A 17,190-nucleotide genomic window follows, 5' to 3' on the forward strand; every position below is an offset into this window, starting at 1 on the left:
TGTGGTTTCTGGAAGGAAAGCTGGCCTACATCTAAAGCTAAAGCTACAGTTACTTATTTTTATTATTGATTTTTCTGTGGTGGCATGTGGTTTTAATAGACTTTAATTTCCTATATGTGTGCTTACATGGTCCTCTTTGATTTGTGTTTTTGGACCACAGCCAAAATGGAAATTAGAAATATTAGAAATTGGCAATAAAATGTTTAATTGCTACTAAAAATAAAACTCTTTTCACAGCAACAAACCTACAGTTCAACATGGTCTTTCAGCCACCCTTCTCCTGCTGATCAGTCTAACGTCCTTGATAAAGCAGTCCAGCGGGTGAAGAGATACCTCTGGCAGGGTCACTGATCCCGCAGCTCGCAGACTGACACACTGAACCCGTCCAGCTCTGCGTCCTTCAGCTTCGCTTCAGTCATGAATCAGATTGCCAAAACAGCGCAGGCATGATCAGAATGACACATGATGAGCTCATTTCTTACCACACGCACGTCTCAGATTCCATAATATCCATCACCCCTCTGCTGCTGTCGTCAGAGACTGCAGCCCATTATGCAGTCTGATTGTTATTGTCCGTCGATGAGTAATGTCACACTTTCTGCCAAGCTGAGATTCAGATTTTCAAGATCTGATGCATTCATATATCTCAGTACAGTACTCTGAATGATGCTTCCGACCCTGGCAAATCGAATGAGGACAGCCTGCTCAGGCCTAATTTCCCCTTCAGTCTTTTCTCACAATGTAAATTGAGTATTAGCATGGGTCAAAGTTGCATGTCACTCATAAAAAAGTAATAACAATGCCACTAAAATCACAGTAAATTTCTCATTTGCAGCCCTTACAAGTGAGAGTGAAGCACAACGGTAAATCTGTGAGCTGTAAAGCCAAAACAATGAGCTGAAAGGCGTTAAATTCACTGTAAAGCTCAGGTAGCTGCAGTCAGGTAGTATTTCTCTGCAGATTCGTCACAACAAGTGATTCCTTTCACTTTACACAGTCATTTGATGTTAATGTTAATATAAAAATATTGATTAGTGCAGCTTTAAGATGATGCTCCCTGTAATTTAAAATAGCTACATTGACAAACATGATGACAGTCATTGTGAAAAAGGTGAACTCCTGTGCTGTTAAACTACTGACGCTCTAATTTTGACCTTAAAACTGTGGGCGTCTTCCCTTCCTGTGACCTTGTCAAACACCCGAGTGACACAGACTGCAGTGATTTGGACCGTTTAATCACAGCTTCTTATTCAGGCAGATGAAGCTATAGTGTGCTTATGAAACACATGCTGGGTAGGTTATATTAAGATCATGCTTGAGGAGGGTGCCAGGCTTCAGGAGCACTATCCAATGCTCCATTAGTATGCATGTTGTGTTTTTGCCTGTCGCCACTAGCATGGGGCACATGCAGACACAGCCAGCGAGTGCAGGTCTGAGCTGGAAAGGGACGCAGCTGTCTTCTGAAGTCCCAACCCGTCATTTTTTTAACAATATAACTTACAGGTAGAGCCTCTATTTGCATGCGTAATTTTCAATCGGTTTCACTTAAAAGAAAAATAAGCATTTCTTCTTTGTTAGCAGATCATAGTTGAAATTTTAAGCCTGTTTTGCTTCTGACTTTACAAACAGGACTGAGGTTGACTTCAACAGCACCAGAAATCATTTATAACTTGGATTTAGCTATTATTCATATAGTCTTATATAGTCTTGTGTTTTGAAATTTTGATGGAGGGCTGACCCAGATGTTTACATTTGGAGCACCAAGTTTTGCCTTTAAGATTTTATTTTAATCTGTCAACAGACATTTTCTGTCACAGACAAACAATATACTGTGGGTGTATTAAATATACAGTATACCATATGTATAAATGGATATGTCCGACCAGAATTCTTCAACATTTTGGGAAATACCTTTATTTGTGTTCTTGCCAAGAATTGGACGAGAAGATTTATTCGATTCTCTTGTCTGAACTCTGAATATGTTGCTGTTGCCAGCAACCTTTTAGCTAAACTTAAAATAAAAGCTGGGATTTCATGTGCAGCTACACGCTGGACTGTTTCTTGGCTGGGAGCAGTGACTTCCTGCAGTCTCTGCTGGTTGCCTGACAACTGCTCCAGGTCAGGAAATAATCCAGCATATAAACACATTTAAAACTGCAAACTGTTGGTTTTACACTTTGGTTTTCATATGGATGAAAAAGATGAGATATAACTTAATAGTTAGGGAGCTGTGAAAGTGCTGGTGGGCATTTTTAATATGAAATGTTTGGTAAGAGCCAGGCTAGCTTAAGTCTTTATGCTAAGCTATGCTAACTGCTGCCTGCATCCAGCTACATATTTACTGTACATATGTGACTGTGGCATCACTTAGTCCATATCTGCCGTCTTCAAGATTTACTTTATTTTGGTTTGGCCAACATGAATTGACCACTTAGGAGAAGCACAACAGGCTGTTGTTAGCAAACAGTTACCTTTTTAGGAATAAACGCAACAACATTAGCATTTATTCCGAGTCACGTTTCTGTTTTCCAGTCAGATATTACCCTACTTTCATGTACTGGAGCTCTTTTTCCGCCTCTGCCAACTCACAGCATACAAAGTAATGTGATCCATTGTTAATATAAAAAGAAATGTGCAGCTTTAAGATTGTGTCAACGTAGTTCAGAGTAGCAACAACGCTGATGCATGAAAGGTCCATTAAATAATTGGTTACCCTAATCAGCAAAAACTGACAATCACAGTCTGAAATCTAGCAACATAATCAGGATTACAGTTTTAGCCATAATTGTTGTGCCCTATTTCAGGCCTGACACATGCTCTGTGTGTACTCGGAAGTGCTCCAAATAGACAGTGAGGAACTTCAGAGAATCAAAAGGTCACAATGAGGTTGCAGGTCATCATCCATCATTGTTCTTTAGCAGCAGATGCATACATACCTTCTCCAATGCCAATATGGAAACGGTAACAAAGGCTTGAGATTGCAGAGGTGAAATTGCATCACGTCACACATGTCCTGTCAGCTGCAAAGACGTTCTGCAGTAATGATACCGTAAATGTCTCAAGGGTTCATTCAGTGTCCGTATGTGTCAGGGCTGCAGTCCGTCACGTTTATGGCTGTTGCTGTAAACATGCTAATTTGCTGTTATCACCCTGGGCGAAGGATAAACTGTGCAGGCGCACTGCAAGCAAAGTCTAGTTAGTGAGGACAGTTACGATGACTAGGGCGTTTCTACAATTCAAGGGTCATCACACATTTACAGCTGCTGTAAACCTCATGGGACCACACAAACATTCAAACAAATCGCCTCTTATTAAATGAATTTGTCGTGGAGTTTATGAGTGCGATGACTTCGCAGGATGATTCACAGCCAATCCCAGAAATAACTAAATCATATAGAGCCCTCTGCCACTCATCTTTAAAAGAAAAATGTGTTATTCAAGTTGTGAAATAGAAATCTGAAGAAGAAAAATGGATGCTCACTTGCAGTGTAATTCAGTTCAGTCTGTAATTGCACTATTCAGCTTAAGGACGGCACATTGATTTTTTTCTCACCTCTATTGTGCAGTTCTGTATTTCTGAGTGTGCCATTATGGCCGAGACGCCTTGTTAATCAAAGTGGCACTTGAGGACAGGCAGATGGGCCGGCTTGAATTCACCAGGACGGTCCCTAGGTCATTTTATTTTGGAAAGCAGCACGGTGTTCCTGGGGAGGCTGCTGAGGGTCAGATGAGGAACACCTGGTCAGGGACTTGTGCTTCTGTGAACCTTCGAGTTGCACACAGTTAAAGAGGGAGATGCATGAACTGGATGTGACGTGCAGGAAAGCGAAGCTCTGACTGGACGGGTTTACTTAAACGCAGACGGTCTGTCGACTGCACGCACAAATGCGTGGCATCCCACCAATGACAGCTCTGATCCTGCACTGACCGCAGGCTTTAAGGGAATATGGAACAATCTGACCCCTGGTTCTTCTGAATCCTGTTTTTAGATCCTGCAGCAGCTCACAGTAACACAACCCGCTACTGCTGAATTTGTAAAACATGTTTCTATGTTACCTGAATGTCAATGAGCCCTCATTAGATACTATTATTTTAACTGGACTGCTGCACAGTTACTTTAACTTAATGCTTCTACATCTTGAAAATAGAGCATTTGCCTCTGTGTCAACCTCTTTCCCCAACTACAAAGGAAAAGAAAAGTCATTTTAATGTGAAATATCAGTGGGGGTGACACCACCTTGGGCTTTGAGCTGGCTCTCCACAGTAAAAGTAATTTTTTCTGCCCAAGTGAAGTTCCCATTTCTTTGGCAGGTTATTCATGCTGGTTGATGGTGAGTCACACTTCAGGAAGAGTGGAGGAGCATGAGTGGGTTCTCTGATGTTTGCAGGTTGACATCTGAATGCTTGAGATCTGCTGGTGCTCTCTGCAGGCCTGTGATATGCTGCACATCATTGGCAGGATGATTGGTGATCTCATAATCTGCTGTGAGAGTGGACCTAGAAGAATTCTAATTGTTCTATTTTTACCGTGTGTAATAAAAAATGCTTCACAGCCAGACTGTTCCAGTTTAGCTGCTGACTCTTTCTCAGTTTTAAGAGCTGTAGAGTTAAAACTAGAGGACTCGATGTGGCTTTGACCTAACTGCTGCGAGACATCGACTCCTTAAAGACTTATTTTGAGACACTGTGCTTCGACTCTAAAGTCAGTCCAAATGTTTGACCTCAAAAATCCTGCAGCATTAAATAAATTAACAGTGATAAACAGTTTGTGCATAGCCTTAAATATGTTCTAATAAACTTGGATATTTGATCTTTAGCTTCTAATAGCTTCTAAAGAAAAAATAAAAACATTATTTACACAGTTTTGAAAGGAAAATTCTGAAATCCTTTGTCATTTAACACATTTTTCTTATAAAGACTTGGCCTCAGCTTGTCCTGAAGGACTTAAGATTTGAATTGGACTTGTCCTAAATGACTTGAGACTTGCATACTTTGGACTTGACTTGGACCTGTCTCTCATGACCATGAGTTGTGACTTCATGTGTTCTGACAGACTGGACAATTGACTTGGACTTGTCCTAAATGACTTGAGACTTGAGTTAGACTTGTCTGAAATGACTTGAGACTTGAGTTGGTCTTGTCTCGAATGATTTATGATGACTCGAGACTTGCTCTGACAGACTTGAGACCTGAGTCAGACATGTGTCCAATAACTTGAGACTTTAGATTTTTCTCAAATGACTTGTGACTTGACACAAGACTTGATCTAACAGACCTGAGAATTGACTCTGACTTATTTCAAATTACTTGAGACTTGACTGTGAGTTGTTTCAAATGACCTGAGACTTGACTTTAGACTCGCTCTGGCACACTTGAGTCTGGACCTGTCTCTGTTCGAGACTTTGTTTGGACTTGTCTCGAATGATTTGTGACTTGGCTTGAGACTTGCTCTGATAGACCTCAGGCTGGACTTGGACCTGTCTCATATAACTTTAGACTTTGTTTGTACTTGTCTCAAATGACTCGTAACTTTCTTTCTTTTTAATCGGTGATAGTTAAACGAATGATTTTCTTCTTGAACGCTCACTGTGCTTTCTGGAAAGTGATTTCCTTCCTGGCGGTGGATGATTATTGTCACATTTGAAAGAAAACATTTGTCATTTCCTTTTATTGCTGCATGATTTCCTTCATATCTTGTAACTAGCTGCGCCGTTAAGTGAAATAAATGCAAATTAGACAGAGTATGACTTGGCGGCCCTCGGGGTCACCACGCCGTGGTCGGGGCCTCTCTGAGCCTGATCCCACTGTGCCCCCTTGTGGGTGGAGCCATCTGCCAGCAAATGGCTGAAGGTGGCTGAAGATACAGATGTGATGCATCATTATCCAGTGACTGAGATTAATGATGAATGCTGGCACCGTCTGCTGTCACCTCATTGACAAACCCAGCCATGGTTGCCCCCCCCCCCCCCTTTGTTCTAGCCTGTGTTTTATTTACCGCCCTCACTGAATCTCCCTCTGCCGGCGGCATTAGCATTTCTAGGGTTGCACCAACATTGTTTCCCATTTCTAAACCGGGATGGTCAGAGGCATAAAGAGATTTCCTGGCTCTCAAAGAAGAAGGGTTGATTAAAAATGCATGCGGGTGCTTTTTGTCATTAGGGAGCCATCAGTGGTTGCAGGTTGACAATACAATTTCACATCATGGAAATGAATTAGGCTGAGCTCATTCATTATGGATGCCCACTGGCTTCTTGTTCAGGAGAGCCATTGTGTCATTTCTAAATAGATGAAAGCCAGGTAGGGTTGAGATAACCTGGTAGTGTATTTCAGGATGTAAAACATTTGCCCTGCTGTCTGGCAGAAACCTTTCGGTCCATATCTGTGTCTCGGTGGCTTTTAACAGGGAAATTAGGACACTCGTTTTGCAGCCGTGCTAATGAGCTCCTGTGCTTTTTGACTTCTAAATATCGATGATGATGCTGTACGTTACTTTTAGAGAATGCAAGTCTAGGTCTATCCCAAATGGCAGGAAATGTGTTTTGTAACAGCTGCGTGCAAAATGTGAAACGTATGAACTCCTGAACTGTGCTGTGGTTTAGCTTCTTTTTAGCCTACTTTGTGCTAAGCATGCTCTAGTTAGGTAACAGATTTTGTCCTCTGCCTCCCATCTCTGATAATCTTCCACCTTCTTGTCCGGTTGGACAAACACAACATGACAGCAGTCACTGAGTTTCACTGTGGGATCAGTGGCAGGTGGAAACAAAGCTTTTTCTCCTGCAGGTAACAATGGCGTGGCCACCTGCAGCTCTGTTGGACTTCTAAATATCTAGATTTGGCCGTTTATGTTTATTTCCCTTTTAACTATATGTATTTACAGTTAAGCCTGATTCTCCATCTCGTTCCTGACCGTTATAAAGTTTCACCTACGCTCGATCAGTGTCAGAGCTGTCACCTGACATCTCTCGCTTTGTTCTCTAACCTTGGATCTTTTCTGGATGTTTATTACCTTGCAACCTGCCTGCCAGTCTGCTCTGAACGTCTATCATCCCGCTCCAGGCTGAGGTTTATTCAGCAGCGGCTCCCCCCGCAGAAAGGCAGAGTGACAGAGTAAAAAGCGATACCCTGCTTTTTTTTTTTTATTATCGTGCTGCTCCGCTGTGGCCACCGGAGCTTTGGGCTCCGCTGCTGCATCCTTCCTTGTTTGTGTCTGTGAAAGCTGAAGCCACGTTCTGTCACCTCGCCCACTCTTCCGCTGCCAATTTACATGATGAGCCGAGCTCTTGTGTATTTATTTACACTGTCATATGTACAGTAACTGATGAGGCTGTTTGTGACACTGCTGTTCCAAACTGTGACTCTTTCTTTCTGGTTTATATAACACAATTATAACAGGCTTTAGGAGATGTATCAAGGTCTGTCAGTGCTCATTCATAGGCATTAAACATTTGTTACACACCTTGAAACACATTGCATGGCTCGGTTTCAGGTACTTTACTCTTGTGAGAAAATAAGTTGTAGAATGAAAATTGCGACAGCTGCACCAGTGACTGCTTTCGTTGTTGGTTTCTCTGCTGATTGTTTTTTTGTCAATTAAATAATTCATTGATTGTTGAATCTCGAAAATGTCAGAAAGTAGTGAAAAATATCCACCACAGTTTTCCTGAGCCAGAATTGATGCCTTCAAATGTCTTGTTTTGTTCATCCAAAAGTCCAAATTTCAATTTTCTGTCAATCGGTTAATCGTTGCAGCTCTAAAAAGATAGTTTGATAACAGTTTTAAACATTATTTCTGAATTGCATTATCTCAATTTGTCATAGTCTTTGAATATTTATTGTATTCTTATCTTTAATTTAATTTGTTAATATTTTATCTGATTTTACACTGATTCATCTGTATTTCTGTAAAGTCTTTGTAATTTACCATCATCAAAAACTCAGAAAGATGTTTTGCGGCTTTTGTTTTTTGTAAACTCCTCCACATCCAACAAATCATTTTAAATATTAGAGTGAATTAGTGTTTCCAGTCAAATGTGTCATGAAGCTGGTGTCTTTTTCCCATTTGCATCAGATGAATCATCTACAGTTTAGTTCCAAACTAGTTTCTGTGTAAATATATTGTGGATGATTTGAGAACTATCATAACATGGTGAGTAAAATGGTCCATTTTTCCTTTTTTTCCCAGGTGGTGCTCGTTTTTGCTCTCAGCATCGGGGCCCTTGTTATATACTTCATAGATTCCTCTGAGTAAGTATTTCATGAGTAAAATCGTCATTACAGCTGCTGTTGGTCTAACCTGTTCCAGCAGGTTGTTTGGGATGCTGCTGCATGTAGAACTTATCAGAGCTGACCTGAACATCAGACGCAGCTGTGTAAACTAACGCTGCTGTAGCCTCGAAGCGACTGAGCTGGTCTGAAGATGGACAGATGAAACTGAAACTTCTGAGTCCTTTAGCTCAAAGCTGACAGTAACTTTAGGATTTACATGTTGCCAGTTTTCTCTCAGAGAAAAAGAGAGATGTAGGTTGTGCATTATGGTCTTAATCCAGTCTAAATTACTAACAACCTGCTGGAAAAATAATGCTGCTTCAGTTATACAGATAAAAAAGGTTTGGTGGGGAAATTGTATGTATTTCAGACATGTGTGATTTAGGTTGGCCTCAGAGACCTCAGCCATTAACTGGTTCCTATACTCTCATAAATCCCCATATAGTGCTTATACTTTAGTTTTAGCCTTAATAACACTGAGTGCTTTGTGCTCTCTATATGCTATTTGAGAACATGTACTTGCTGGCTGGTTTTATCCAATCCCCTTCCAGGTAAACTGCTTTCAGCTTACTGGCGAGCTGCACCGACAAACATCCAGTACGCACAGATGAAATTTGCTTAATCTCTGTAATGAAAGGATCTGACCCTCAAACAGACAGGAAAGACCAAAGTTCCCGGTCAAAACAATCGCCGTCGCTCATCAAACTCGAGGAAGCGGAAGACCCTTTCAGCTCCATGCGCGACAGTATGCTGTTACTGCAGCCTGGTGGTGTTTGGACAGGACGTGCCATTAAGAAGCAGAGCAAAATACATCAGGATAAAAGCTTTTATCAGGCCCACAGGGAGTCTCCGCTGGGAGTAATGTTAAAGCAGAGAAGAGAAAATGGGCTGTAAACTCACGTAATTTGGCTCACAGTGCTGAAGGCAGGTAGTCAGGTTTTTTTTGTTATTTCATAAGAAGGCATGCAGCTGAGGGCTCGGCCTGCTCTGATGTGGTTTGTGAGCATGATCTCATTTCATTAACTGGACAAGCTCAGGTAGAGTTACATCCCCACCAATGCCATCTGTGGCCCTCCGTTCTCAGAACTTGCTTGTAGCACCGCCTGATACCTTTTCACCTGATGAAGGATGACCTCCGACCTCTGTCTTTAACCTTTTCAAGCACAAGAAGGGGTGTTGATAAATACACAATGAGGAATGATGCCGCGGCACCTGTTAAGTTACTTATATTCATATTCATCCCACAAGGCTTTGTCCCACTTTTCATTCAGTCTTGTCCAGGTCTTTCTATTATTCAGACTGTACTTTTTCACTACCTGCCAACCCAACAAGCCCAGTACTTAAAGCCAAAGAGCAGCCAGTTAGCTGCTCTCTTGCATGCTTCTAAGTGGCAGCAGACCGTAATAGATACAGCCCTTCCTGTAATTAGTCCTGTGGGGCTGCTGAGGCTGCTATATGATGGACAGGCTGACCTGGCTGGAAGCGACACACAGAGAGACGTCAACACAGAAGACCCACTTAGTTTCATAGAGAGCTCAAGCAATGAGCTGCACAGCCATGAAGGAGCTGGTTAGGTCCCAGAGGGAGATTTCTGACGTAAAAGTTTCATTCATTGATTTCTTTGGCCCCTTGAAGGGCAGCAAAACTCCACCACAGACTGACACACCGAAACAGTGAGCTAAAAGAAGCCATAAAACTTTGTAGAAGCGCTAACTTTCACCCTGAGTGGATTCAGCTTTTCTTGACCGCTGAGGTCGCCTGCAGAGCCAGAACCAGAGAACATTCGGGTCTCCTACATGTGAGCCCTTCTGTTTGATCTGAGTCTGAATTGAATGAGGGAGAGAAAGACCAGAGCTACTGTGTGCAGGGAGGCTTTGTGATCCATAACAGGCTTAGTCCTCCTCCAAAACAGGCCTACTGGAACTCAATTATTTTGCACTGCAGGTCTGCCTCCACTATATGGTCTGTCACCCTGCTATGACAGGGATTTGCCAGGATGACGTGTCATTACAGGGAATGAGGGCAGAACTATCCTTTATGTTAGGACTGTTCTCCGAGGTGCCTGAGAGACAACTGGATAGGATTTTTGGGAATTTGCTCTATTTTTCCATCAAAACGGTACATATATTTTTGAAAAGTCTAAAAACTCAGAATAAAGTGACAGGATCAAGAGGAACTTCTTTACCTATTTTTTGACCAGTAAACCAGCACCTTTAACAGGAAGTTGAACATCTTTAGACACACCTAAATGCAGCAGAAGTCCAGTCATGCTGGAGTAATACACTGCCTGCCGAGGAGAACAGTTTGAGTCTTCCTCATGACATCAACGACCTCCTGATCATCAACCAGAAGATCAACCGAGTGTCGCTGCTGCGCATCAGATCAGTTCAAATTAATCCCCGAGGTATTTTAATGTCACCTCATGAACTCCGCGAGGACAGTGTTTTATCAAATGCAGTTTATTAGATTTTTTTACATAACCAAAGCAATTTGCTTTAATCCGAGCGGTATTAAACAGCACAGGGGAGATTGTTGCTGTGGAGTGATGATGTGTGCGTTAGTGAAGCTTGTGGATGTGAGTGTAGGGATCCTGCACGCAGAAGGCAAACAAAGAGGCGACATGCATGAGAGGGACCTGCTTAGCACTAACATGCTGCAGGGACTCCACAGGCATTTATTTATGTGTTATTATTACTTTAGAACCAACTAGTTAATTATGATGTATTATTATAGATTAAGCTATCCAAGCAGTGTATTAAGTGTTTAAAATGAGCCCCACCTTTACCCTCTGCAACAAAAACAAACACATTAATGCATCAAAATCCAGTAATATATATTATTCTGAAATGGGCCACTTTTGGTACTTAAGGTACATTTTGATGCTGATACTTTTGTACTTAAGATTTTGAATGCAGGACCTTTTCATTTGTAGTATTTTAACACTGTAGTATTGCTACTTTTACTGAAGTAAAAGATCTGAGTACTTTCCACCGCTGTCAAATGTTGCATATCTCTCTGAGTATTGAAGACTGTGAAGATATTTTGTGCTTTCTTACCCTGTTAATCATCTCACCTACGTTGTGACCCCCAGGAGAGGCCCGACCCTCAGGTTGGGAACCACCGCTTTAGGGCTGCAGCTAATCGATGACACGACAAATGTTTTTTTTCTTTTATGATGAATTGCTTGTTTTGTGAGGGGGGGAAGTAAAAAAAAAAAATAAAACCTATAAAAACAGCAAATCTACACATTTGAGAACCAGCAGATCCTTTGGTTGAATCAACGACTTTAATGATTAATCATATATCACATTCATTTTCTGTCAAGTGACTAATAGATTTATCCACTAGTTGTTTCAGCATTAACACGATTAATCAATCTGTTCTGCTTTTATTCATTTCACTCAACTCGTCATTCCAACCATATCTCAATCAAACATAAATAAGAGCATTATGATAATTTAAGTAACCCTTTTCTCCACCGCCTTCTTACATTTTGAATGTACGGTAAACCTGTGTTTTCATTTTAGGTGTGAATATATTGAGACATTTTTTCTAACTTCCAGTCCTACTAACCTATTACAATCTCATTTACTTGGTTATTTATGTCTCTTTATTTGAATTCTTTGTGCCAGATACAAGCTTTTGAGGGTGAGCCTTCACTGCATTGCTAGCATTTGCTATGGCTGCCTGACTTCATAAAAGAGGACATGAACCCTGCATGCATTTAACCCTTAAACTACTGCCTTGGCTCTGCATTTCCGCCATGTTTGACTTAATATCTATTCCATTTATTTATTGTATTTATTCCATCAGATAGGAAATGCAGGCCTGACAGGAAAACAGCATCATTCCCATGATGTGATATCGCATCAGACAGATTGTTTAGCAGTTATTTAAGGGTTAATCAGGTATCTCGACAAGTTATTGCTTGTGTGACTTTAAATGCATGTCCTTTCTCAACAGAAGAACCATTGGAAAATACCAAGTATTGCACTTTTTCAACACATAAGTTCCTCTTGTTTTGGAAATCTTAAAAATGCATTTTCAGGAAAAGAAGAATGCAACTTTTAAGCCTTTTTAAATGAAATAATGTTGATATATATCCATAGCTTTCCTCACTTGAAGGCCAGTGTTTGTAAGACGTTATCATACTCTGTTTCTCCCTCTGTCTCATAGTCCCATCGAGTCCTGTCAGAACTTCTACAAAGACTTCACGCTGCAGATCGACATGGCGTTCAACGTCTTCTTCTTGCTGTACTTCGGCCTCCGTGTAAGTTCAACTCGAAAAGGTTTAATTGCGCCCTCATCCCTGTACCTGAAAACTGTGAGTGACTCTCATCTTTAACCCTTCATTTCCAGTTTATTGCTGCCAATGACAAGCTGTGGTTCTGGCTGGAGGTGAACTCGGTGGTGGACTTCTTCACAGTTCCTCCGGTGTTTGTGTCGGTGTACCTGAACAGGAGCTGGCTCGGTAAGGACGCTTGCATCTCTCACAGAGGCTGATGAACAGACCGAGTACTGTGCAGTGGATAGTTGGGCTCTTATTTAGTAGCCTGTGGTGCCACCCGGTGGATTCACCGGGTGTAGCAGCTGTCAGTGAACGCACCAGATGATCTCAGCACGCTACTAAAGCTGCAAAAACAGAACTTGGTTGTATTTTGTGGTGACTTACACAGGCACACCGACAACATGAGCCATATAAGTTTGATAAATATGTCATGAAATGTTGAGACGTTGCATGACATGCATGAAAAGTTTGAATGAGCCCCACTATTACTGTGGAAATGCATCAAATTAAAAACTTCAGAACAGCATGAAAACAGGAAAGCATGGTGACTCCAGAGCTTTATGAGCTTTACTCCTCAAACTAATGCTTGTTTGCATGAAAACACAATCAAACACTGTATGGCTGTCAGCCGGTGTGCCATCTAAACTTGCATTTGTGCAAGCTGATTTGAATGGAAATGTAATCTTCGATCACGTCTTTGGCCACGAGTTGTGGGCAGCGGGCACTGTGCTGCAGGGGTCGTTCACATGCCCTTCACCTGTCCAGCGGCGCTCTAGAGAACCCCTGCAATAACACTCGAATGAAATCACACTGTGATTGAAAAGAACATGAATGGATGGAAAAAAGGTAATAAGCTTTGCTCTGGGACTCGAGCGCGAGGATGGAAGTCAATCTGCTAAATGTGTGAAGCTCATCACTCGGAGAGGTCTGTGAGGAATTAGAGGATTAGGGAGGATCATTTTTTTTTGCTGCATTACAGGTTTTTATAGCTGCTTTTTCTTCCCCTGTCAGCTGAGGAACAAACCTGCCGTGTAGCAAACAACAGCACTTCCCTCACCAATGCTCTACTTTAGAGTCAGTATGACAGCTTGATGAGTGCAGTTGCATAACGTGCCGGCGTATTTTCCCAGGGGCTAATGTACTGTGACTTACGGCGTGAAAACAATAAAAGTAGAAGAGGCCGGTGCTGGCTGCTGGTGCCATCTAGGGGACATGATAGAGTATGGCTGGCATTAGAGGGGATGGAAATCTCTTTTGCAGTATTGTTGTGGATTTGAGAAGCAGTGTTTTATTATCATTGTCAGCTGAATTATACTGATAGTTATAGGTCTGTTAGCTACAGTAACATTTTTATTGGCCATTGTGGTGCCGCTGTTATGACAAGCAGTGCTTATACTCAAGCTTAAATGAATCACAGATATCATTTTCCATTTTATCTCCAACTCCAAAGAGTCTCTGTGTCTTCTTCTTGTGACTGTTTTATGTGTAAAATTTGTTCTATCTTGTTTTTAACTTTTTGCATGCACATTGGCTGCTGCTTTTACATCCTGCTTTTATTCCTTTTTCTGCTCGATGTTTCTACACAGACGTCACTCGGTTGTTTGAATGCACACTGCCAAAAAAAACAAACCGCAAATGAATCCCTCACACCCCTCCTGTCCTGCTGCGCATCTGTTAGGTCTGTGTGGATGGAAAGACCTGCACCCACAGTGATATACGACAGCTGCGTTTTGTTTAATAGCAATAAAATAATAATTAATTTAATAGTAATAAAATGATTCCGACCAATCAGACTTGTAAGAAACGAGGTAGATTGGGGGCACAGCTTTGGTTCTGTTTGCTGAAGCACAGATATTGAGGGATGATGGAGTTTATTCAAAACAGCTGACCTAGCCGTCACGTAGGTTATCACATGGTAGTTGCATTTTCTCGATATAATTGATATTTCAATAACAATACGTTTTGTGGAGCTGTAATCAAATTGTGCTCTTAAAGTGTTAACCTGTGAGATTTCTATTTCAGTCTTGGTGTTAGTTTCAGTGCTCATGCTTGTTTTGGCTCAGAGTTTCTGAGACAAACAGTGTGAATATTCCTGCGATTCTGTTGTCACTGCTTCCATCCTGTTGCTCTCTTGTTACTGCTTGTGTAGGTGTTGCTCTTTTTGCTGTCTGCTCAGCCACGCATGACTCTCTCTGCTCGTCTTAAATGTGCTGTTCTTCTATTTACTGGCTTCTGTTTACCTGCCAGACTCCAAACAGCAAGTATACAAGCATTAATGCCCCCAGTTGAGCGAATACAGGTTTGAATACTTTCGTGTTTGTGTCCCAATTTTCTTTGAAATTGATTTTTGTTATTCAAATCCGCATGAAGCGTAAATACTGACATTTGCTGTGGCTTGTCGAGCTGGTTCCAGTGGAAAAAGACATAATCTCTGTCAATATGGTCACTGAGCAATTGGTCATGTAGGATTAGCGAGTGATTTACTGTTTAGTTAAACTGAGGTTAAACAGGTGGCGAGTTCATAACCAGCTCAGCAGCGTCTGCTCGCAGCTGTCAAACTCCCTCTTCTGATCAAAACTCCATATTTCACCCGGCGCTCAGCCAGACCGCCAGTCTGCCGGGCCTCATGTCTGAACATTTTGACACAAATACTCACACAGTACGCGCTAATATTCTCTCACACTAACGCGCTCATTGATGCAGGACAAGCCTGCGGGTGCAAGCACGACACACATTCTGGATGATAGAAAATGCCGTCGTGCAGAAGCAGCGTCTAAGAAGCACAATGACAGTTTTTACTGCAAAGTCTGACATTCTGACCTGCTGCAGGTGTGAAATACAAGCAGCACATTTATCTCTGACATTGAACATAATCCAGCGCAAATCTCAAATATTAGAAAGTAAACAGATCATTACTCTTCCAGATAAGATATTCTTACTGGCGGCCACATGTTGCAGCTTTTTCCTCCGGAGCTGAAGTGTAAAACACACAAAGAGGCTTTTAGTATTAAACTGCACTGAAACGAAATGTCCTCAAATGCAAATGCTCTAAAGCAGTGGCTCCTAGCTTGAGAGCCAGGCCCTCCAGACATGTCGCTCGTTAAATATGCTGCAGAATGATCAATGGAATAGGAAAAAATGGTAATGCTTTATCTTAAACATCTGTGGTTATGTGGAAAGAACTGTGTAATCTGATAAAGGGAGAAGTGAGACACAGTTCTGAGAAAGTCATTTAAGTTTAAATGTCATATTTTTAGCTGACCTGCTGTGCACAGACTCACTTTTCAGTTTGTGGGCCCTCAAATCAAAGCAATGTCTTCTTGCAACCCCTCATCACTGGATGCATGTGTTTCCCAGTTGTGACCAGTTAAACTTGAATAATTAGTCCTGAAAAGGCAAAATAATCCACAAGAAAGAAGGATTAGGAAAAAGTCTGAAAAGATTCATGTTCATTTGTGTGGCAGAAACAACATCTTTTTTTTCTTATGCTGGGGGGTTCTGACCCCCAGGTTGGGAACCATTCCTCTAGGCCAGTGTTTCGCAACTCCGGTCCTCGGCCCCCCTGCCCTGCATGTTTTTGATGTTTCCTGCTCCAACACACCTGGTTCAAATGAGCGGCTCGTTATCAGGCCACTGCAGAGCTTGATGACGAGCTGCTCATTTGAATCAGGTGTGGTAGAGGAGGGAAACATCTAAAACATGCAGGGCAGGGGGGCCTGAGGACCGGAGTTGAGAAACACTCCTCTAGGCTATGCCAGCAATTCATCGGAATTGCAGCACCAAACTGGAAGTGGTCCAACCAAACACTGTCTTGGTTTTCCCTGTAATAAGTACGAAACTACATCCACAAACCTCCGTATGACTTTACTGTGACTGCACATATCAGCTTTCCTTTTTCCTGCAGAAATCTTACATCTGAATCTAAAAAGTATTCAAATCAATCAATCTGAGAGGGAAAAACAATCACTTTGGTGGAACTGCTTTCAGCTAATAGACAACTCTGCCAGCAGAAGTGACACATTTCAAATGCTGCTTTCACATTCAGATTTAATGGACTTTGCAGACTCGGACAGATTTCGGTCAGCTGCTGTGTTTTCGCTCTTCGCAGTGAGGCTTTTTTTGCGCATTTAGTTTTAACCTCAACTACAATAGCAGTTATTACATCAACTGTGATTAATTTAGGGATTATTGCAGCATCGCTAAATCCATAGAAAAACACATTTATTGCCAAAGCTTCTCATTTCTCCATACACAGCTTTACTGGCTGTTCACATGACTTGTTTCCTGCTATAAAACAAAGATACACGCTGTTCTTGTGCGAGATTAGAGAGTGAAATTTGGTTTGTCAAGAGCAGTTGTGGGGTTATAGGGATGAGATGTAGGTTACATTGTGAAGCCAGCTGATGGACAGACTCGCTGCCCGGCCTCTTCCTTTCTCTGGATGAATCCTAAAGGAGCTTACACTCTAATATCCTGATGGGAAAAGGGTTTGCTTTAAGCTCGGCGAACACGCCTCATTACAGCGAAAATACTATGGAGGCCAGAGGTAAATCAGATAAAAAATACTTTAAAAAAAACAGTCCTTTCTGGTGCCAACCTGTTGGGTGCGACTATCATGAAAGCACCTGATTCTCTTT

The 17,190-nt window shown here is 41.8% G+C and overlaps 1 protein-coding gene across 9 annotated transcripts in view; it reads left to right on the plus strand.

The window, feature by feature from the left end:
* Window positions 1–17,190, plus strand: part of LOC139349494 (calcium-activated potassium channel subunit alpha-1a) — an 80,461-nt gene that overhangs the window by 23,392 nt on the left and 39,879 nt on the right. For 8 of the 9 annotated variants that reach the window (XM_070990359.1, XM_070990361.1, XM_070990362.1 and 5 more), the window contains exons 3-5: window positions 8,183–8,244; window positions 12,442–12,535; window positions 12,625–12,736. In XM_070990359.1, coding sequence (XP_070846460.1) covers window positions 8,183–8,244; window positions 12,442–12,535; window positions 12,625–12,736 — 268 coding nt within the window. Of the gene's footprint in view, window positions 1–8,182; window positions 8,245–11,897; window positions 11,914–12,441; window positions 12,536–12,624; window positions 12,737–17,190 lie in introns of those variants that run through there. The other variant, XM_070990363.1, reaches the window with a different exon arrangement.

The sequence above is a fragment of the Chaetodon trifascialis genome, chromosome 21, assembly GCF_039877785.1.
Source record: "Chaetodon trifascialis isolate fChaTrf1 chromosome 21, fChaTrf1.hap1, whole genome shotgun sequence".
Classification (NCBI taxonomy): Eukaryota; Metazoa; Chordata; class Actinopteri; order Chaetodontiformes; family Chaetodontidae; genus Chaetodon; species Chaetodon trifascialis.